Consider the following 23,774-nt stretch of genomic DNA (forward strand, 5'->3'; position numbering starts at 1 on the left):
GGCATCATTATCTAAGGTAATTATCCCTCAGAACACTGTACAGTTCCATGAACTCTTCAGAGTTTGTCTTATAAGAGCATTATTTGGTTACTAACTCTTCTAACTGACTTTGTAATGACTCTTTCTTCTTTCCTCAATGTAGGAAAAAGATGACTGCAATTCATCTCTGATATAAAGCAAGCATTAGAGCTGTCAAATGATTTAAATGAGTTATTCTCAGAATTTTATGTGATTAATCGCATTGTCAGAATTTGCTCAAAGTGAGGTATAATTTAAGGATTTTTCAGAAAATAATATTACAAGAATATTAATGTCTTAATTCTGTCTAAAGTAATGGTTAGCAAAATCAGGTACATTTAAAATGCACACTTTCTTTAACCTCAATGTCAACTAGTTTCTACATCACATTGTAGATTTTAGCTGTATATATTATGCATTTTGGTACTGTACTTTCAGACAATGCAAATAATCACACAAAAACAAAATGGTGCACTAAAACGACTAAAAAGTTAACTGATTAACTGATGAACTGATTAACTCCAACAGCCCTAAAAACAATTGATCAACTACATAATAATCTATGGCCCTTTGAAACAATACAAGTAAGTCACAGACTAATAGGATAAATATTGAATGGTAAATGTTATAAAAGCTACTAATCAAGATCTTACTCAAAGTTGAGAAACATTCTTGTAGAGGTCAGCCCAGCTACATCTATAGAGACTGATTCTGATGTGCCCACAGAAGAGCAGGACTAACGGTATTCATGAAATATAGCATGATGTAGGTAGCATACCGTGTTTCATTAATAATCATTGAGGGTACTTTTTGTAATAGCTCCATTAGCTGGATAATGTTTTCTCATTTGGGAATCAAAGCAAGACTTTTTCATGGCGTTGTGGTGAAGTTATTGCAAGTTGCTTAAAATGACAAACCCAGGGAATGGCCCAATAAAACTCAGCTAGGCTTGGCAGATGAATCCGTTTCTCTGGATTTATGAAAGGAGGAACACGGCCAGTGGAATGTATTGAAATGTGAAAATAGAAAGGCCGGCAGCAAGGCCTTTGAAGTCGTCAGCCTGATTAAAGTTTGGAGCTTTGCCAGATACAAAAACCCCAATCTTGACTTACTTCAAATTTTCTCTCGGAATTGTCATTTTATTTTCTCAAAGAGAACGCCAGTACAGTAAGAGCACAAGATTCTGTGGACCTGTTCGTCTTTAGAAGAGGGGGGAAGACTTCCCTTAATCTATTACAAATGAAAATGTGTTCTGGTCAAATCAAATTCTCAGCCCTCCACATGGAACTAATCAGTAGTCAATGCTTTACATCACTTTTAATTGTGTTGTCTCCTAAAATGCCTGGCCTAACGCAGCTGCCATTTATCAAACAGCACAATTAAAAAGCTGCCACAGCCTTTTCTTTGTTTATCAGTCTGAATTGCCTTAATCCTTCACTATTAAACTAAAGAACAGTTAGTCCAGCCATTCATATCCATATCCCATGCACTCTCCATTTTGGCCATGCAGCCTCGATGTGGATTTAGTTTAGGCGGCAGCAGGGAGTGAAGGGTAAGGGGGTGGGGCTGTTTGTGATGTGATATTCTACACTGGGAGGACAACCGGGAGGACCACCAGCAATGCAGAGAGCACACAAACAGCTTTTACACAGATAGAACATTCTCCTAACAATGAACCCAATGGGATAACAAAATAACCTGAAATTGGACTAAGACGGTTAAATGCTGTGCATATAGGGGAGTTAGTGACTGAGCAGCTCTGTATTGAGAGATCAAGTAAACCTTGTTGATGAAGATCAACCAGGTGTCACTTCTCTCAGCCTGTGTATTGAGGCCAGGATTTGCCATTACAGTAATTGGTGATTTCTGGGCATTGTTAGACAGTAAGGAACAGGCTTAGGGCTAGTGGGAGGGCTGGACTATCGTTTGCTTTCAGTTTGTTGAGCTTGTCCCAAACCCTGTTCCCAATTACCCGCACTGCACACTGACAGACAGAAGATTTTGCCTCTCTTTGTTTCACACTGTTTTCTTTAGCAAATCCACAAATCACCAGCTAATTGGAGGATGTTGCCGTATTATTATGTAAATACCAGGAATGTTCACACAATTTAAAATGAACTACCTTTCAATTATCTGGAGGTAACAAACTAACAAAACCGTATTGACAGTCTGGGGGTTCAGCCTGCTCCCACCTGCAGCAGCAAGCCCAATGAAGCTACCGTGCATGGAGTATGTCTTACAGTATCAGCCAGTAACCTCTAATCTAGAGTATCCACAGCATGAAACAATATGGTCTTGCCAAAGTGTATTAGTCTAGCTGCTATGTGACAGTATTGCTGGCTATGGCTATTCAGTGGCGTGACAACGAGAGCATTTGAGGAGAATTTAATTAACTCATTTCATTATTGCAGTCTCTGGGGATATCGGCTCTTTCAAGTTTTTTATATCGTTTTTCTTCAGAGAATACTTTCAGAAAACAATCCCAAGATCTCTTCAAATAAAAATACATGTATATTGATAATTCCACTATGAAATAAGGTGGTTTTATGCATGAGGAACCTAGAAAGCACCTTTTCACCAAAGCTTTGTGCACATCCACACTATCACAACAGACAACAAACACAAATAATAGCAAAAAGGCTGAATCTGATCATGCAAGGATAATGTATCCCCAACACAGACTATTGTCTAGTCTACTACCAGAAGAAATATCCTTTGAGACACCAAGATAGTAATTAAGCCGTTTCTCCACCAGTATTAAGTAAAAACATGTTTTTGTCATCCAAGTATAAAATTATAAAATTGCACTGATGCACAAGGTTAAACAGGCAATTAAATTCCCAACTACATGACTCCCTAGTTAGAATAGGACACCAAAGGAACACTTAAAAAAAAAGTCCTTCTCTAGAACTTCTTACAGAACTGTCCAAGGATTTTGTTACAGACTAACCCAGATGACCACAGAGATGACTCCACCCTCACCACTGGGCATGGATACTGAGGAAAGGAGGAAGGGAGGGAGGTAGGTTTGAAAGCCCAAGGAAGGCCACTTCTCAGTCAGACCCAGCTTCCCTCCTGCCCCTCGCTAAATTCTTCCAGCCCAGATGTTTGTCCCATCTGCTTCACAACCAGTAACCAACACTCAGTGGACTCCATGGATGATATAAACCTTTTTACTGTTGTTTTTATACCAAATCATCAAAAGCAGCGTAGCAGATGGCTGTCAAATATTCCCTGTCCTTTGCTAAAAGACAATGTGTTTCTGGTACTGAGCTGCTGTACATTGGGAAGGTGAAGAGCTCAGCTAGCACAGCTGAGGAGACAAGCAGGTGGCTAGTGGTCAGGCTATAAGGCGACAGCTTTGGGGGTCAAGAGGTCACCCCCAATTACCAGCAGGCCTTTTCAGAGGTAGCAACTGCAGTTTTGGAGGATTTCTGGATTTTGATATTGTTTTTTGCGTTCAGTGCCGAAGTGGTCGTCTGACTCAAACTCATTATGATTTCCAAGTGTGATGATCTGAACAAAGGGGAGGGGGTGAAGCAGGGGGTTGAAGACATAATTAGTTCCCCTCACTGCAGGAGACAGACAGTGTGCTGATGAGACAATGAAAGAGTGAAAAAACAGACCTGTCAATCTGCCTCCTTTCTTTTTATCTCACAAAACAACAGTGAGTAATGCTCACAGACCCGGAAAAAAATCTCGGTTTCTCGCTGCTACCAAAATACATTCTTGTGTGATACAACATACAAGTCCTGCCAAAGCCCATCCCATAAGACAATCTGTGATTTTTCCCAAGCTGAATTCAAAAGAAGAAAATAAACTCTGAAAAGTAGGTAGTTGTTTTCTTGTTGCAGACGTTGCAGCTCATTTTCTTCAACTCTTCTCTCTGTATAAAAGTCATGGTGACAAGCTGAAATAGACTGCAAATGGATATCAAATGTCTAACCTCAGGCTGACGGAACCGTTTTCCAGTGTGTGGCAGTCTAGTAGATAGAGTTTTCCCTGTCAACCTGGGTTAAACTGTCTGGATCGTAAGTAAATTATCCCACTAGTCTGCACCCAGAGCAGTGCTGGGAAAATTCCCTCTGTGAAAGAAACAATCCACGAAGGTCTTGAAATTGGTGGTTGGCTTCGTGGAAGTGTGTGTTTTTTTCTCTCTGGTCGATGGGGATTTGGTCACTATCAGGCATCTATGACATGCATCACTATTTAGGTTTTATTTCCAAACTCCTTTAAGTTCTTCGACAGGAAATGAAACACTTGAATGCCTACGCTGCAAACTGCTGGAGCCCTTTCCAGCCAGGGGATCTAGCATGGACGAGCATGTGTTCCATATAAACACAGTGTCTGGGAGTCACAGGTGCATGCTGAGCTGGTGTGTGTGTGTCTCAGAGAAAGAGAGAGTATATGAGTGTTTACTGGGGCCTCACAGTCACCCCCATGGGCAGCAAAGGGGCGTACAGACTCTGCATACCAACACAAAGGCCAGCCTCACTCAGTCTGCTCTACTTAAAGCCACTACAAACTTTACACAAACAAAGCGATGTAGCAGTGTTTTTTAAGTACTCTATGTACTTTTTTATGGCGTAAAAATGTTGGAACAGACCGTATAGGACGCTCCTTCGCTCTGTTTGCGTAGGGTGTGTAGGGCCCTTTGCTGGTCAACTGGATTGAGCAGTGAGTTGCAACTTCTCCAAAGGATCTCCCTGGTTCATCGTAAACTAAATTTGTGTTTCAAGCAAAAGGTGAATATCTTAAAGGGATTGTTCGGGATTTTGGAAATGAGGCCTTTTATCTACTTCCACAGTCAGATTAATTAGTGGATAAAATTTTTTTCTAGCGTTTGCGCAATTGCCAACTACCCTTAGCTCAATGACTAGAATTCGATGAGAATAGCTACTACAGTGCCTTCAGAAATCATTCACACTGACTTTTTCCACAATTTGTTGTGTTACAGCTTGAATTTAAAATGGATTACATTTAGATTGTTTGTCACTGGCCTACACACAATACCTCATGATGTCAAAGTGGAATAAATTAATACAAAATGAAAAGCTGAAATGTCTTCAGTCAATAAGTACTCAACCCCTTTGTTCTGGCAAGCCTAAATAAGTCCAGGAGTAAAAATGTGCAATAATAATAGTGTTTACCTTGATTTTTGTTTGACTATCTCATCTCTGTATCCCAGACATACAATTATCTGTAAGGTCCCTCAGTCGAGCAGTGAATTTCAAACACAGATTCAACCACAAAGACCAGGGAGGCTTTTCAATGCCTAGCAACTAACTATTGGTAGATTTTTTAAAAAGCAGGCATTGAAAATCCCTTTGAGCATCGTGAAGTTATTAGACTTTGGAGAGTTTATCAATACACCCAATCACTACAAAGATGCAGGCGTCCTTCCTAACTCAGCTGCCGGAGAGGAAGGAAAGAATGGCACCGGAGGGGATGGCTGACGTTTTACATGCTCCCAACTAACTATGCTATTTTGTTTGTTTTTTGTTCGATGTTTTGTTGAATCCTACGCTCGTCGGATGTGGCAGGGCTTGAAAACTATTATAGACAACAAAGGGAAACACAGCCGCAAGCTGCCAGTGTGAAAAACAGAGTTTAAAAGTAATTGGCTATGGTGTATGTAAACTTCCGACTTCAACAAAGTTTACATACACCTTAGCCAAATACATTTAAACTCAGTTTTTCACAATTCCTGACATTTAATCCTAGTAAAAATTCCCTGTCTTAGGTCAGTTAGGATAACCACTCTATTTTAAGAATGTGAAATGTCAGAATAATAGTAGAGAGAATGATTTATTTCAACTTGTATTTATTTCATCACATTCCCAGTGGGTCAGAAGTGTACACACTCATTTAGTATTTGGTAGCATTGCCTTTAAATTGTTGAGTGAAGTTGGGTGAATTTTGGCCCACTCCTCCTGACAGAGCTGGTGTAACTGAGTCAGGTTTGTAGGCATCATTGCTCACACACGATTGTTCAGTTCTGCCCACAAATTTCATATAGAATTGAGGTCAGGGCTTTGTGATGGCCACTCCAATACCTTGACTTTGTTGCCCTTAAGCCATTTTGCCACAACTTTGGAAATATGCTTTGGGTCATTGTCCATTTAGTGCAACAAGGCACTAAAGTAATACAGCAAAAAATGTGGCAAACAATGAAGTTGTGTCATTAATACGAATCCAATACAACACATTACTGAGCACCACTCTCCATATTTTCAAACATAGTGGTGGCTGCATCATGTTATGGGTATGCTTGTAATCTTTAAGGACTGGGGAATGGAATGGACAAGCAACATCCTAGAGGAAAAACTTGTTCAGTTGCTTAGGTACAGTTTTGACTTAAATCTATGGCACTACCTGAAAATTGTTGTCTAGCTATGATCAACAACAAATTTGACAGAACTTGAAGAACTTTGAAAATAAAAATGGGCAATTGTTGCACAAAACCAGGTGTGGAAAGCTCTTAAAGACTTACCCTGCTGTAATCGCTGCCAAAGTATTGACTCATGGGTGTGAATACTTATGTAAATTAGGAATTTCTGTATTTAATTTTCAATACATTTGCAAACATTTCAAAAATACGTTTTCACTTTGTCATTATGGGGTACTGCATAGATGGTAGAGAAAAAAACAAGGGGTATGAATACTTTCTGAGGACATTGTACCTCTAACTTACTTCATACTGAACGCAGAGACATACAAATGGTATTTACAAGTTAATCTGAACTCTATCCCTTTAATACAGTTGTTACAACATAATTTCATTCAGCCAAACATTTATAAATGTATCCATTTATCACCATGAATATGTACATTAACAGTCAAAGGTTTGGACACAGCTACTCATTAAAGGGTTTTTCTTTATTTTTACTAATAATGAAGACATCAAAACTATGAAATAACACATATGAAATCTTGTAGTAACCAGAAAAGTGTTAAACAAATCAAAATATATTTTATATTTGAGATTCTTCAAAGTAGCCACCCTTTGTCTTGGGGCTCCCGAGTGGTGCAGCGGTCTAAGGCACTGCATCTCAGTGCTTGAGGCGTCCCTAAATATACCCTGGTTCGAAACAAGGCTGTATCACAACTGGCTGTGATATGGAGTCCCATAGGGCGGTGCACAATTGTCCCAACGTTGTCCAGGTTTGGCCGGTGTAGGCCATCATTATAAATAAGAACTTGTTCTTAACTGACTTGCCTCGTTAAATAAAGACAGCTTTGCACACTCTTGGCATTCCCTCAATTAGCTTCACCGGGAATGCTTATCAAACAGTCTTGAAGGAGTTCCCACATATTCTGAGCACTTGTTGGCTGCTTTTCCTTCACTCTGTGGTCCAACTCATTCCAAATCATCTGAATTGGGTTGAGGTCGGGTGATTGTGGAGGCCAGGTCATCTGATGCAGCACTCCATCACTCTCCTTCTTGGTCAAATAGCCATTAAACAGCCTGGAGGTATGTTAGGTCATTGGCGAGATGGAATGACGTATCACTGCAGAATGATGTGGTAGCCATGCTGGTTAAGTGTGCCTTGAATTCTAAATAAATCACATACAGTGTCACCAGCAAAGCACGCCCACACCATCACACATCCTTCTCCATGCTTCACGGTGGGAACCACACACGTGGAGATCATCCGTTCACCTACTCTGCGCCTCACAAAGACACGGCAGTTGGAACCAATAAACTCAAATTTGGACTCAACAGACCAAAGAACATATTTTCACAGGTCTAATGCCCATTGCTCGTGTTGCTTAGCCCAAGCAAGTCTCTTCTTCTCATTGGTGTCCTTTAGTCGTGGTTTCTTTGTAGCAATTCGACAACGAAATTGCCTGATTCACGCAGTCTCCTCTGAACAATTAATGTTAAGATGTGTCTGTTACTTGAACTCTGTGAAGCATTTATTTGATCTGCAATTTCTGTGGCTGGTAACTCTGATAAACTTATCCTCTGCAGCAGAGGAAACTCTGGGTCTTCCTTTCCTGTGGCGGTCTTCAATGAGAGCCAGTTTAATCATAGCACTTGATGGTTTTAGCGCCTGCTCATGAAGAAACTTTCAAAGTTCTTGAAATGTTCCTGATTGACAGACCTTCATGTCTTAAAGTAATGATAGACTGTCATTTCTCTTTGCTTATTTGAGCTGTTCTTTCCATAATATGGACTTGGTCTTTTACCAAATAGGGATATCTTCTGTATACCACCCCTACCTTGTCACAACACAACTGATTGGTTGAAACATATTAAGGAAAGAAATTCCACAAATTAACTTATAACAAGGCACAACTGTTAATTGAAATGCATTCCAGGTGACTACCTCATGAAGCTGGTTGAGAAAATGCCAAGAGTGCAAAGCTGTTATCAGGGTAAAGGGTGGCTACTTTGAAGAATCTCAAATATAAAATATATTTAGATTTGTTTAACACTGTTTTGGTTACTACATGATTCTATATGTGTTATTTCATAGTTTTGATGTCGTCCCTATTATTCTACAACATAGAAAATAGTAAAAATAAAGAAAAACCCTGGACTGAGTAGGTGTGTCCAAACTTTTGACTGTTACTGTATGTATACATCTTGAAAGCGCCGGAGGTAATTACACACTTGGCGTTACAGACAAGCGTTACATACTAATGCTGAACACATTCTTGAACAACTCAGAGGTACACAATAAGTGCCACCTCATTGAAAGCAAGGGTTATGCATTGCCAAATCCATTCCTCTATATAACAATGCAAGCATTGTCTCTGAACCTGTGTTGAGTCATTTTTATCAGTGCTAACAATATTTTCATAATTTTTCATTAACGTTGCATTGTTCCCGGGTCATGCTATTAGTTATCCCAGCCCTCGTCTGGTATGTCCGCCCAGCCAACAACTACTTCAATTAGGACCTGTCAGTCAAAGAAACTCATTAATAAGAGTCCATCCAATTTTGAATGAACTATATTAGTGTTCCATTTTTGTCCTACTCTTTGTAAGGACATTTATTTCACTGAGCTCGTAATCTGCACTACATGGACTTGTCCTGTATGCCAGTATGTCATATATGCCAATGGTCTTAAAGGATTGAGATGTGAGGTAAAACGAATGATTGAGTCCTGGTCCTTGACATAAACAGTGAAGATCGGAAGATGATCAGGGAATGATCCAGTAAAAAGTTCAGTTGCTATGTTGCTACGGTGAACAATAGGCAGCCTGGGAAAAACTTTGCCTCCAACTTTGTTTGCAGTTTCGCAGGCGTCTAAATAATTAACTGGTCTCCATCCTGACTTCTGCAAGGAGACACCAGCTAGAAGATGAAACTGAATAGGAATGGGCACCGGAGCCTTTTAACTTTGACAAGATTCCCAGTTGGGGAAAAAACATAATCATGAAAAAGTTGCAGTTCCTGGCAAATAACACAATTTTCTACAAATGTTCACGCATAACAACACAACACTCTCAGACACACACAAACACAAAAGCCTAGACTGAGAGATTGATAGATATTGCTTTCATCAACGTCATCACAGTTTAGAATGACTAAGGAATACAAAGTTATTATTATTTTTAAATGCTATTTAGTGGACGGTAACAACGCACTGGGCACAGATGTCAATACAATGTCTATTCCACATTGGTTCAACGTAATTTAATTGAAATGACGTAGAAACAACGTTGATTCAACCAGTGTGTGCCCACTGGGAAATGTCTTTCACAGCTCTTCCACACAGTCGGTCTGCAACGGTGTCTGTAAAAGTGTCCTTTCCAAGGCAGAGAAAGAGAAACAGGACTGTCATTCTGACAGGGTGCACAGAGAGCTTAAACTCTGTGTGTTCCCATAGAAAAGCCCCTCTGCCACTGGGCTGTCCACTGTGGGTGACCAAGTCAAGGGGAAAGACGGAACACTGTGGGGCTACTGTGAGCTAAAGCTCAGTCATGCACGGCAGATTCAGGGGGATTTAGGTGGCTCGTCTGCCAGCAATAAAAGACTGAAACAGGATACTTGGGAGATTAATTACCTAGATAGGCCACGATAATGCCATTTAAATGGGAAAGTAATTAAAGTGCACCTTCCATGAAAATTATTCATTGCTGACGGATTGGGTGACAGACAAATCAGGAGGCATTTACAGAAAGCAACAGGTTAAGTGCCAGAGAGCTTGTGCTTCGGGGAGACCAGCGCTGTCTTATTGCAGCTGTTGAATCGGACTGCTTTGCCCGGCTCTCATCAAATTACTGCATGTGGAGGGGCAGAGCAAAAAGAGAGAGAAAAGAATGGGCTCCCAGGTAACGTAAAACCACAGACAAACGCTAGAAAGGAGTATCCGCTTAAGTAGAAAATTACACCGGCTCGGGTGGTGGAAGTCAGTGGGGAATCTTCCGAATCAATCAATCCATTCTGTTTAAGGCCACCATGACAGATTAGGAATCAATCAATGGGCCTTATTGTTCCCAAAAGTGTTACTCTCACCAATGCATTCAGCAATATCCATTTTGTGGTGATGAAGTGTGGATAAAGTGACCGTATAGATTACCGCTGGAGAACCTGAGAGTATCGGCTTGCATGGTTGCCCTAGAAGTCCAAATACTTCACACTCCCAACATTTATCTAACTAATTTCACTGTGTTAAGGGAGATTGATTATCCAATCATTACACTAATACTTTTATGTTGCTGTACACCTTCATACAAATGACTGACATCAGACAGTCAAGTAGTCCTGACAACACTAGCGGGCCAACAACTTTGTTGAAAGGGGGATATTTGTTTCTCACGCAAAGCCAGAGCAGAGAGGCTTTTCAGATCAAAGTGAAATGCTTAACTTACATTCATGCGTGCTAGAATGCATATTTCCCTGGGTGAATTGGTAGCAAAGGGAATAGCGTGTTCTTCCCTTTGAATGTTTAAATAGGTTTGTTCACGAGGGCACTCCAATCTCCTTTATAGTACCAATGAAGTTAATCAAACAATAGTCCTGAAGGAGATTCTCTCAAAATAAACAAATAAGCAATTGTTTTATCTGAATCCATTCATCTATAACAATTTATTAAAGAAAGGCTTCCTATATTTTCCATACACTTCACCTCAACAGTTCCACCATGAAAGATGATGTCATAAAGAAAAAAAGACAACCCCAATCTTCATCTAGGTGTAAATAATACATGTTGCTTAGTTACAGTATATCCCAGTCCCACTCTGACTCATGCATGCTAGAGGGCTCTGAACACAAACAGCATTGCTCAGCGATAGTAGAAGTTTCTTTCTGATCGCTGCTCCTGGCTAATATGAGGAGTCAGCATTCAAATCATTTCCCACAGCGTTTCCCTTTCTCTCTTTATGATATTGTTTAAGCCTCTTGCTGCTCGTACCTCAACAGCATCATCATCTGTGGCTGAGTGTCCCGCCACCACAACACTCCTATAGCCATTCCACTTAACCAATTCCAATCTTATTTCTACCTTGTTCTCCAGTGAATTTTCTGTCTGAGATGTGCACACACACTCTGTTGAATAAATATGAATGGTTATTCCATGAAAGGTTCCCACTCACTGGCTCCTGACAGAACAGAAGGCCTTGTTTACAAGTGTGGCGGCATGAAAGCAGGCGGAGCACGGAGGACCTTCGAGGATGGCTCTGTAGAGTTGTCCAGCAACAATAGAGCCCTGATTGAAATGCACTCTCTGTCTAGCTAGCCTAACTTTCCACGAAAAGACCTTCCGGAAAAACTCCACATCATCAAGATGTGATGACACATTTCTATTCATTCACCTGTGGAGGAGATGGTGAGGACTCGAGGGGGGGGGGGAGTCGGATAGAAATCAAGATGATGAACTTGCACTGTGTCTCCAACAGTAGCTATTTAAACACTGAGATGAGAGGTAATTAGGTTTTACTTGGAACAATAAGCACTCAGCACCTTGTACAGTTCCCCAGCTCCACGGCTGCAGCCTGCCTCATCACAGCCTCACTCCACACACTTCCTTTGGTATAATTAGGGGAGGTGTGAATTCCTCGTCAGATGGATCACCATCTGCATTCGAGCAGCACTGCGGAGCATTCCTTCCCCCAGTCAGTCCCTCTACTCCTCTCCTCTAGCTCCCTCTCCTCTCTTCTGCACAGGCTGATTATCATGCAGGAGAAGAGAGAGGCACCACCCGCTAGAGGGTTTCTCCTCTCCCTCCTCTCTTTAAGACATTTTCTGAACCACAGCTCGCTTTCTCTCTCTCTCTCTCTCTCTCTCTCTCTCTCTCTCTCTCTCTCTCTCTCTCTCTCTCTCTCTCTCTCTCTCTCTCTCTCTCTCTCTCTCTCTCTCTCTCTCTCTCTCTCTCTCTCTCTCTCTCTCTCTCTCTCTCTCTCTCTCTCTCTCTCTCTCTCTCTCTCTCTCTCTCTCTCTCTCTCTCTCTCTCTCTCTCTCTCTCTCCCCCCCCCCCCCCCCCCATCCCCCATCCTCCATCCCCTTCCCCAGGAAAGGTTAATCAATTCTGGATGATGAGCCGTAAAGGGTTTAATAATGCAGTCATTCTTTAACGATGTGGCCATGCATGCTTGCTCGGAAAGGGGCCATTGTTTTAGGAAGCGCCGACGTTCCAATTACAAAGCGCTGGAGCGTTCCCTAACGGCTCCGGGAAGAGCAGCCGGACACAGTGAGGGGCCAGTGCTAAGAGCTGAGCAGGACGGGGTTAATGTCTGGCCTTCTACGTGCACAACAACACTCTGATTCTTCTTGCTCTCTCACATGAAGATCTCACTAACAATATGTGTTTGCCCATCATCAAACTGAAGCCAAACAATCTCTTACATCCATAATGTTGAAATCAGTCATCATGTATCTAGGCTATAGGTTAATAAAACATATATCAACACATCTCATTACAATAAATAGTGGAGTGCATCTTAAACTAGCTTTGCCTCAAATAGTAGCCTACATAGCTTCAAATAGTAGCCTACATAGCTTCAAATAGTAGCCTACATAGCTTCAAATAGTAGCCTACATAGCTTCAAATAGTAGCCTATATAGCTTCAAATAGTAGCCTACATAGCTTCAAATAGTAGCATACATAGCTTCAAATAGTAGCCTACATAGCCTCAAATAGTAGCCTACATAGCTTCAAATAGTAGCCTACATAGCTTCAAATAGTAGCCTACATAGCTTCAAATAGTAGCCTACATAGCCTCAAATAGTAGCCTACATAGCTTCAAATAGTAGCCTACATAGCTTCAAATAGTAGCCTACATAGCTTCAAATAGTAGCCTATATAGCTTCAAATAGTAGCCTACATAGCTTCAAATAGTAGCCTACATAGCTTCAAATAGTAGCCTACATAGCTTCAAATAGTAGCCTACATAGCTTCAAATTCCTTCCTCATCAAAATGCGTCCCTTTATTTCCTTCCATTTATGACGGCTAAATATTCCTCAGGGTGAGCAGAGTAATTGTCTGTTGTCAACATGTAATTATAAGAGGCTTTGAGAGAGCCATGTGTTAATTGTTTTCCCTGTGTTTTCCTGCAGGTCTCCCTCCTTGCAGTGTCCATGTGTCCTTGGCAAGGCAACCACCAGCACCATCCAGCGTGTGTCTCTGTCATCAACTGTGTCACAGAACATACATCATTCCCTACAGTTCATCCCAAATGTATTCTGCTGCCTGGCAGCAATTACCATCCTCTTCCACCCATTTCTCTCTCTGTAACCTTCTGGCAATTTAAGAATGGAGGTTGTCGCCATATTCGTTTCTCTACTTTGTTTATTTGATCTTTTCATTTCTCAATACATGCCAAATGTGGTACAATTTTGTATAGTGCAATCAAACGTTGCAGAATGTAACAGATACTGTATGAAGCTTCATCTTACTAGGAGAGTATCATAGCACCACAGGACATGGCTGGATGTGCAGGACTAACCCAAATCTTTCAGCAAAGAATTCAAAGACTTGCAGCTCTTCTCCATTTATGTATAAGGTTGGGTAGGGGTGATACTAAACCCCAAAAGAAAACATCCCTTTCCTCATTTCAGTTAGCCAGTAATCTGAAAGGTGCCTCAAAGTAAAACTTAAACGTATACCACAATAGCCTATGAGTGCCCCACATGAGTCCCAGAATGCTCGTACAAATGTAGGATCTTAATTTGATCACCCTGTTGCAGGAGAACTTTTAAACATTTAAAACTGGTAGTGTATTCAAGATTTAAAAATGCTTCTGAAGTTTGTAATTTCCACTTTTAAATGTCGGACTTCAGAAAAATGTATCGGCCCCTACAAAAATGTCCATGAATTATAATGCACATAATAATTCACATTTCCTGTTGGTGAAGGGTTATTTTCCTGCTGTAGAAAAGTGACTCAAATTAAAGATCCTACATCTGTAGACACTGGTAAGCAACATGGTTATGATGATAATATTCCCCATACCCTCTTTATATGCCACAATGGCTATGCAATCCTCTTTTTTAAAATGATTAAACCATACAATCTACTTGCCGTGAAGCCGCTCAACATTTATATTACATTCATTCATCTAACAGACTCCCATCCAGAGCGATCCAAAGGAGCAATCAGGGTCAACACCCTGCTCAAGGGCACGTCGACAGTTCTCCCACGAGGTCAAAAACAGGGACCTGTGCAGTCCTCTTTCAATAACACTAGTTGGTAGGTACTTTTTACGCCAACTGGATTTCATGGATGCTTGAGCATGATAGACAAATCTTGTTTGGTGGATCCATAGAAATAATGAACAAATAAAAAGATCTAGTGCAGCCTTGAGTTGGAGTGTGTCACCCCAAAAAATACAGCATTTTAATTATGGTAGGTTCCCAGGGGCGTTTAGCGACACGCACTGTTTCCTATGGTAAAACTGGCAGCAAGCCTTGCTACATTAATAATGTTTGCCACCATAGCTCTGACGCACACTTTAAATTAATCTGGGGAATATGCAAACTGTAAATGTTGTGGATAATATCAGCCTATGATCATTAAAGCCAAAGTAGAATGCTTAAGGTACTTAAGGTGCATGTTCTCAATTGAACTTCACTAATGACTTCAGTGCAAAATACCCATATAATTCTGTCAGAATGTGCTGAGACTAAAGAGCAAACTTTTAACATTATATTGTATCCTAAAATGGCCATATTTGACTCACTTATCCTGAACATCTAGAAGACCAAAAAATGCTGCATATGAACATTACTTACATTTCTTTGTAACGCAATCATGAAAGCAATTCCAGCTCACACCAGCCCTCATCAGCCCACACCAGCCCTCATCAGCCCACACCAGCCCACAACAGCCCTCACCAGCCCACACCAGCCCTCATCAGCCCACACCAGCCCTCATCAGCCCACACCAGCCCTCATCAGCCCACACCAGCCCTCATCAGCCCACACCAGCCCTCATCAGCCCACACCAGCCCTCATCAGCCCACACCAGCCCTCATCAGCCCACACCAGCCCTCATCAGCCCACACCAGCCCTCATCAGCCCACACCAGCCCTCATCAGCCCACACCAGCCCTCATCAGCCCACACCAGCCCTCATCAGCCCACACCAGCCCTCATCAGCCCACACCAGCCCTCATCAGCCCACACCAGCCCACACCAGCCCTCATCAGCTCACACCAGCCCTCATCAGCCCACACCAGCCCTCATCAGCCCACACCAGCCCTCATCAGCCCACACCAGCCCACACCAGCCCTCATCAGCCCACACCAGCCCTCATCAGCCCACACCAGCCCTCATCAGCCCACACCAGCCCACACCAGCCCTCATCAGCCCACACCAACCCTCATCAGCCCACACCAGCCCTCACCAGCCCTCATCAGCCCACAACAGCCCTCACCAGCCCACAGCAGCCCACACCAGCCCTCATCAGCCCACACCAGCCCTCATCAGCCCACACCAGCCCACAGCAGCCCTCACCAGCCCTCATCAGCCCACACCAGCCCTCACCAGCCCACACCAGCCCACAGCAGCCCTCACCAGCCCACACCAGCCCTCACCAGCCCTCACCAGCCCACACCAGCCCTCACCAGCCCACAGCAGCCCTCACCAGCCCTCACCAGCCCACACCAGCCCTCACCAGCCCACACCAGCCCACACCAGCCCTCACCAGCCCACACCAGCCCTCACCAGCCCACACCAGCCCACACCATCCCACATCAGAGGAATATTGAAGTTCCCCAGCACTTCTACTTTCTCTCAGTGTTCTAGGCAATTAAACTGAACTGAATACTGTAACTCTACGAGCCTACCTGCTTGACTGGTGGCGACGCTGACTGCGGCAAAAAGCCTCTGGGTGCGGCTGAGGTCAGAGACCCCGTTGACGGCCTCCACCTCAAAGGTGTAGTTGGCGTGGGCCAGTAGGTCCACCACATTTACGTAGGTGTCCACTAATTCCGCCTGCTGGGGGGAGTATCCCACGTTCCCCCCGCACGGCACGCACTCCTCGGGCTCCCAGCTGCAGCGCCGGCACATAATCCTGTAGGTGACGTCGTTGCGACCGCCCATGTCGGCCGGCGGGCTCCACTCCAGGCTGACGGTGGTCTGGTTGATGTTGTAAACCAGGTTCTGTGGTGCCGAGGGAGGTCCTGTTAGGGCAGGAGGGAAGACAATGAGAGGAGGGAGAGGAGGAAAGGCGGGAGACGATTTAATGAGGAAGAGGAGGGAGAGTTAAATAACAGAGTGCCAGGGAAGGAAAGTGACAGCCAACCATATGTGTGCACTGACTGGATCTGTGGTTCACCGTTCTGTTCTGTTCCCTCAGACTGAATTCCACGGGACATGCCAGCTCTAAGCCTGACACACAATTATGACAGAACTCAGATCTAAAAAGAAAAACTAGTGCAGGTCGTCAGAGGAAGTTAAATACAAGTAAGGTCAATGTAGAGGAGGTGCTGAAATAGAAATAACCCATGGAGACCATTATAATGCAAAATGGCTGCATTACTACCACTCTGATATGATGCTGTGCATGCTAAATATGAATGTTAATCGTTAGCCACTGGTCGTGTGCCCAACGTCATTTGTTTTCTCCCATTTAAGGGGTGTTTTCATTGTTAATCAGCAACAATTATGAATTATTAATGTCTGAAGTATTCAACATTGTAATGTCAAGTGTGCAACAGCATTTACTTTTGAGTGTGATTATCCTTTTATAGAGATTTGACCTATTGAAGGGTGTGAATGGCTCATGCCAGGACAAGGTAGACCCTTTTTGGATGCCCGTTCCCTTCATTCGATGGTCATGCATCCACAATTCACAAATCAGTGTTTACATTAAAACATGGAATAGGCCTATATGAAAAATGTAAGATTTGTAGGAATATCCCATTTTGAAATGATTAAGATGTCATTCATTACATTGTATAATTATTCATCCTGAATGGAGGATCAAAGGGAGGCATAAAGGGGCATTATTAGCTCTCCCTCAGTCCTCCCCAAAATAGAATTATCCCATGGTGAGACAAAGGGTTTCCTTTCCAATGAATTGCAGAGACACTAAACATTTGAGTAAAATAGGCAGACAGACAAGTCTGACTCACCACAGAATTTACAAGTGAAATTTAATCTCACAACAGCCTCACAACAGCCTATAGAATAACAATCAGTTCCAGAAAGTCTCCAAACTGCACTACACAAACCATTGCCCTCTGAACAGGGGGTGTAATGGCAAAGAATGACATTCCTCTCATAAAAACAATGATTTACAAATTGCTGCTTTTATCATTCAAATTCCAGCCCTTGTTTTTATGACCCAGATGTTTACATACTGTACACTTGAAATTGAGTTCTCGTTTTATAGCCCCCTTAATGCACCATACAGATGTAGGATCTTAATCATACACAGTTTGCTACAACAAGAAAATAATCCTGCAGCAACAGGAAATGTGTATTAGAATTACTGGACATTTTTTGTAGGGGTTGACACATTTTCCGTTAGGGCAAATAATGTCTGACGATTGAAAGTGGAAATTAGAAACTTTAGAAGCCTTTTTCAACTTTGAATACCTACATCTGTAGATTATGATTTGTAATCTTTGTTCATTAGCATTTTTAAAAAACATCTAAAATTGTAAACGACTCCATTTTCATCAGAATGGTTCCTCTAGTGAACCCTCGCAAGGAGCTTCTCAACCCATTTAATGAGACAGACGTATTTACAAACAGGTAATAGGTATGCTTAGAGCGAAAACTACAATCGTCTGTGTCAAAAATACTGCACATTTTGTTATTTTACTCATTCCTCCCAGAGGGAGAAGATGGTGAGACTCGGGGCTCTGAAGATGAAAGAGACACCTGTGGCAGGTGAAGAGGAGTGGCGGCGTGACTCTAGCGAGCACCAAGGCACAACTTCAGCACTGTCGCCGACACTCAACCTGCGTCCTTAAGAATCTTCAGGGACAAAGAGCGAGAGTCACACAAACAAGCACACGCACGCACGCACACACACACACACACACACACACACACACACACACACACACACACACACACACACACACGTCTCTGGGGTCTGTTGGTACTGCATTACAATGATCACGGTTACCAACAGATAATAGCTAGTTTTACTCAGCCACTCTCATTGGGTCTCAAGTGACAAAGACCAGGGCAGTGATTTCAGAGATAACAGCTGGAGGAGGATATTGAAATAGAATTTGAGTGGCCTGTGTTTTGGTCTTGGTCTTGTTTTTGCAGACATGCAATACGGTGCAAGCTTCCCCTCTTTGTCCTTGGCTAGACATAGTGCTTCCTGTTCACTGGGTTGGCTTGGTTCCCTGCCTCGACACAGTCCTCTCCAAGCCACTGTAGGGTGAGGTGACACTGTCCTCCCCCCGCCTCACCTGCAACTCGGAGGCGCGACACATCCCGAGCGTCCACCGTCTGTCTGCTGATCCTGGTAGCTCAAGGGCTTGCTGCTCTCGCCTCTCTGTCTCTTTATGTTTCCCTCTCTCACCCCCCTTCCAGGTGAAGTTTAATTTCCCTCTCTCACCCCCTCCTCCCAGTGAAGTTTAATTTCCCCCTCTCACCCCCTCCTACCAGTGAAGTTTAATTTGCCTCTCTCACCCCTCCTCCCGGTGAAGTTTCATTTCCCTCTATCACCCCCTCCTCTAGGTGATATTTCTATTCCCTCTCTCACCCCCTCCTCCCAGTGAAGTTTAATTTCCCTCTCTCACCCCCTCCTTTAGGTGAAGTTTCATTTCCCTCTCTCACCCCCTCCTCCCAGTGAAGTTTCATTTCCCTCTCTCACCCCCTCCTCCCAGTGAAGTTTCCTTTCCCTCTCTCACCCCCTCCTCCTGGTGAAGTTTCATTTCCCTCTCTCACCCCCTCCTCCTGGTGAAGTTTAATTTCCCTCTCTCACCCCCTCCTCCTGGTGAAGTTTCCTTCCCTCTCTCACCCCCTCCTCCCAGTGAAGTTTAATTTCCCTCTCTCACCCCCTCCTCCTGGTGAAGTTTCCTTTCCCTCTCTCACCCCCTCCTCCCAGTGAAGTTTAATTTCCCTCTCTCACCCCCTCCTCCTGGTGAAGTTTCCTTTCCCTCTCTCACCCCCTCCTCCCAGTGAAGTTTCCTTTCCCTCTCTCACCCCCTCCTCCAGGTGAAGTTTCATTTCCCTCTCTCACCCCCTCTAGGTGATATTTCTATTCCCTCTCTCACCCCCTCCTCCCGGTGAAGTTTAATTTCCCTCTCTCACCCCCTCCTCCTAGTGAGGTTTAATTTCCCTCTCTCACCCCCTCCTCCAGGTGAAGTTTAATTTCCCTCTCTCACCCCCTCCTCCTGGTGAAGTTTCCTTTCCCTCTCTCACCCCCTCCTCCCAGTGAAGTTTCCTTTCCCTCTCTCACCCCCTCCTCCAGGTGAAGTTTCATTTCACTCTCTCACCCCCTCCTCTAGGTGATATTTCTATTCCCTCTCTCACCCCCTCCTCCCGGTGAAGTTTAATTTCCCTCTCTCACCCCCTCCTACCAGTGAAGTTTAATTTGCCTCTCTCACCCCTCCTCCCGGTGAAGTTTCATTTCCCTCTATCACCCCCTCCTCTAGGTGATATTTCTATTCCCTCTCTCACCCCCTCCTCCCAGTGAAGTTTAATTTCCCTCTCTCACCCCCTCCTTTAGGTGAAGTTTCATTTCCCTCTCTCACCCCCTCCTCCCAGTGAAGTTTCATTTCCCTCTCTCACCCCCTCCTCCCAGTGAAGTTTCCTTTCCCTCTCTCACCCCCTCCTCCTGGTGAAGTTTCATTTCCCTCTCTCACCCCCTCCTCCTGGTGAAGTTTAATTTCCCTCTCTCACCCCCTCCTCCTGGTGAAGTTTCCTTCCCTCTCTCACCCCCTCCTCCCAGTGAAGTTTAATTTCCCTCTCTCACCCCCTCCTCCTGGTGAAGTTTCCTTTCCCTCTCTCACCCCCTCCTCCCAGTGAAGTTTAATTTCCCTCTCTCACCCCCTCCTCCTGGTGAAGTTTCCTTTCCCTCTCTCACCCCCTCCTCCCAGTGAAGTTTCCTTTCCCTCTCTCACCCCCTCCTCCAGGTGAAGTTTCATTTCCCTCTCTCACCCCCTCTAGGTGATATTTCTATTCCCTCTCTCACCCCCTCCTCCCGGTGAAGTTTAATTTCCCTCTCTCACCCCCTCCTCCTAGTGAGGTTTAATTTCCCTCTCTCACCCCCTCCTCCAGGTGAAGTTTAATTTCCCTCTCTCACCCCCTCCTCCTGGTGAAGTTTCCTTTCCCTCTCTCACCCCCTCCTCCCAGTGAAGTTTCCTTTCCCTCTCTCACCCCCTCCTCCAGGTGAAGTTTCATTTCACTCTCTCACCCCCTCCTCTAGGTGATATTTCTATTCCCTCTCTCACCCCCTCCTCCCGGTGAAGTTTAATTTCCCTCTCTCACCCCCTCCTCCTAGTGAGGTTTAATTTCCCTCTCTCACCCCCTCCTCCAGGTGAAGTTTCATTTCCCTCTCTCACCCCCTCCTCCAGGTGAAGTTTCATTTCCCTCTCTCACCCCCTCCTCCCGGTGAAGTTTCATTTCACGGATTGGCCTTCCATAGCCCTCACAGTCTGAGATGTCTCAGTCACATGCTAGCTTCTTCCTTCCAACACGGCATTGTGTTGTGTGCGCATATGTGTGTGTCAGCACACACGTACGTGTGTGTGTGTGCGTGCGTGTGAGTGTGTGCATGTGTGTCCTGCCACCTCCTTCTCATAGCGTAATGCAGCTATTTCTCCAGAGACAGGGTGAACCTGTGATATTGCTGATGAATAACCGCCTCTGACAGCACGTTCTCACTCCCCCAAAGTGTCAACAGAATCTAATGGACATTTCTCAACTGAATTATATTGCATAAATCAAGATGGCTGACTATTTTGGTTAATAGCGGTTAGTTGATAATTAGGTCATCTTCCTGAGCCTGTCGCTTGTCTGTTTAGAGTTGAGTTAGTCAGAGGGCTTAGGAGAAAAGAATCCTGTGCTTATCTGGTGTGAGAGAAAGCTGCGCTGGGAGAGAGAAGTGCTCCAGGCTGTCTCAGCCCTCCACTGCCCTACAGATGTACAATCTTCATTTGATCACCCTGTTGCGGGAAATGTACAACTTTGGAGTTTAAAAAGAAGGTTGTAATTTTCGTTTAGAAATGTCAGACTTGATTTGACCTTAAATAAAATGTATCAACCCCAACAAAAATTATAATCCACATAATAATTAACATTTTCTGTTGCTGCAAAATGATTTCCCTGCTTTAGCAAACTGTCTCAAATTAAAATCATACATCTGTATTAGCTCACTAATTGGAGGGATGGAAGGAGAAAGGGGAGGCTGGTATTCAAATCAGCCAAGCAGTAATCCTTAATCTACAAACACGTGTCATGACCTTTGACCTGGGTGATTAAAACTTGGCTGAGTGAAGCCATGCAGAAAAGAGGGGGGGCTGTGATAGGAGAAGAGGAGTGGGGCTCTTACATTTCACTGGCACCCGAACACCCCCTAGCAACTACAGGCAGGAATCAGAATGGTTTGTTTCTCTCTGTTTCTCTCACTCCCTTTCCCTCTCCCTCTGTGAGATGTCAACTTGTTGAGGTGGCAAATTTGAGTGGGACGGGGGGCGAGAGGAGCTGGGGGGAAGGAAGGGGGAGATGGGGAAGAGGGGCTGGAGGGGGGAAAGGGGAGATGGGGGAGAGGGGCTGGAGGGGAGGACGGGGTGAGATGGCTGATCACAACTGCCCTTTTCAGATGCTACTACCACCAGCACTATTCACAGCTGTCACATGATTGATGCCCACTCCCTAACCAGTCAACAGCTTCAAGTCTTTGCCCCAGCTTCTGCTTGGAAAAATGTTTGCAGGATTCCTGCAGTGTCACCCGCATACAGTTCTCATTATCTCTTGGCTTTGCATAAAAATGGAGTGAGCAAATATTGTAAAAAGATTATCATACAATGTTTTTTTTTCCCTTCTCTCCCAACATGCAATATTTGCAACAATTATAATGCAAAATATATTGTTTGACTAGTGTCCTAATTTTTGTTCTGCGTGGCTTTTTGCCTCTTGCAGTGAATTACCTCCCGTGATGTTGCATCTTTATATTCCCCTTCGTCCAATCTTCATCTTAGATGTCTAATCCATCTGCTGCAGAGATCTATCTGTTTGTGCAGAGCCTAACATAAGGGAGGTTTACAAGCGGCCATTTCAAAATATGTCAATCAAGCTGTTTGCTCAAGCAATGTAAATTCGCTTTCGTTTACTATTGTACCCCAGACCATACAAGACCCCACAAAGAAAATGTCCACGAACATTGATGTGGTCACAATAACTTCATCCAGCAATAATTTACATATGCAGGCATAAAAGCATTGTTAACCTTCTCTATTGGTTGAATGGGAAGAATTAAACTTTACTTAATATTGGTAATTTTGAATACAATGAATATTTTTCTATGTTGTATAAACCTAGACATAGTGAATCTGTGAAATAGAGAGCTCAATCTCCTGTTTCTTCCAAAGTGATTCTTCACAGCAGAACAGGCAGAGGGCATCGACAAATAACAAACCAGATGTGTTCTTCTCTTGGTCAATGTAAGAGGGATTTGCGGAGCAGTAAAGTGAGTCTTTTCATAAAAGCCACAGGACGGCCCTGGTGGAGACTGGTTACCGTGGAAATGTGGGCTTTTTTTCTACCAGTTTTTGATGGGAAGGGATAGGTACCAGGCAACAATTAGGTCAAATTGCATTCAGTGTGTCCTGTCCTTGTTTCAAGTCAATGACTGTATTAAGACTGGCCAGAACAAACATGGGAAGAGCTCAACAGAGAGAGAGAGAGAGACCATCCTGTAGTTGCTAGGGAATGGTTGTGGGGCAGTGAAATGTAAGAGAGAGAGAGAGAGAGAGAGAGAGAGAGAGAGAGAGAGAGAGAGAGAGAGAGAGAGAGAGAGAGAGAGAGAGAGAGAGAGAGAGACACGCTGGAATAACTCACTAATGATAAATCAGCCTGTCAGACTTACAGAAGAAGTCCACTTTTCCACCTCACCTTATTAGCCCAGTCTTGTACCACCCTGCCCACGCTACTGTTCCTTTAAATGAAGACTAATTTCATTGTCCCCCTATCTCTCCCCGTTCTCTCTCTCTCGCTCCCTCTCCTTCTCCCTCTCCCTCTTCCTCTCCCTCCACATCTACATCTACCTCTCTTTCTCTATCTGTCCCCCTCTTCTCCCTCTCTCTCTCAATCTCCCTCTCTCTCGGTAAAAATACCCCTTGGCTCTCCTGAATCAACCTGTTTGGGAGCAACAGGAGTGGATTTGGGAGCA

At 43.8% G+C, this 23,774-nt stretch overlaps 1 protein-coding gene across 5 annotated transcripts in view; it reads right to left on the reverse strand.

Annotated features, from left to right (window-relative positions):
* LOC110529510 (ephrin type-A receptor 7) overlaps positions 1–23,774 on the reverse strand; it is a 79,833-nt gene that overhangs the window by 34,938 nt on the left and 21,121 nt on the right. For all 5 annotated transcript variants that reach the window (XM_036984909.2, XM_036984906.2, XM_036984908.2 and 2 more), the window contains exon 5: positions 16,258–16,593. In XM_036984909.2, coding sequence (XP_036840804.1) covers positions 16,258–16,593 — 336 coding nt within the window. The remainder of the gene's footprint in view (positions 1–16,257; positions 16,594–23,774) is intronic.

Source organism: Oncorhynchus mykiss, chromosome 8 (assembly GCF_057628025.1).
Source record: "Oncorhynchus mykiss isolate SJ-2025 chromosome 8, ASM5762802v1, whole genome shotgun sequence".
Taxonomy (NCBI): Eukaryota; Metazoa; Chordata; class Actinopteri; order Salmoniformes; family Salmonidae; genus Oncorhynchus; species Oncorhynchus mykiss.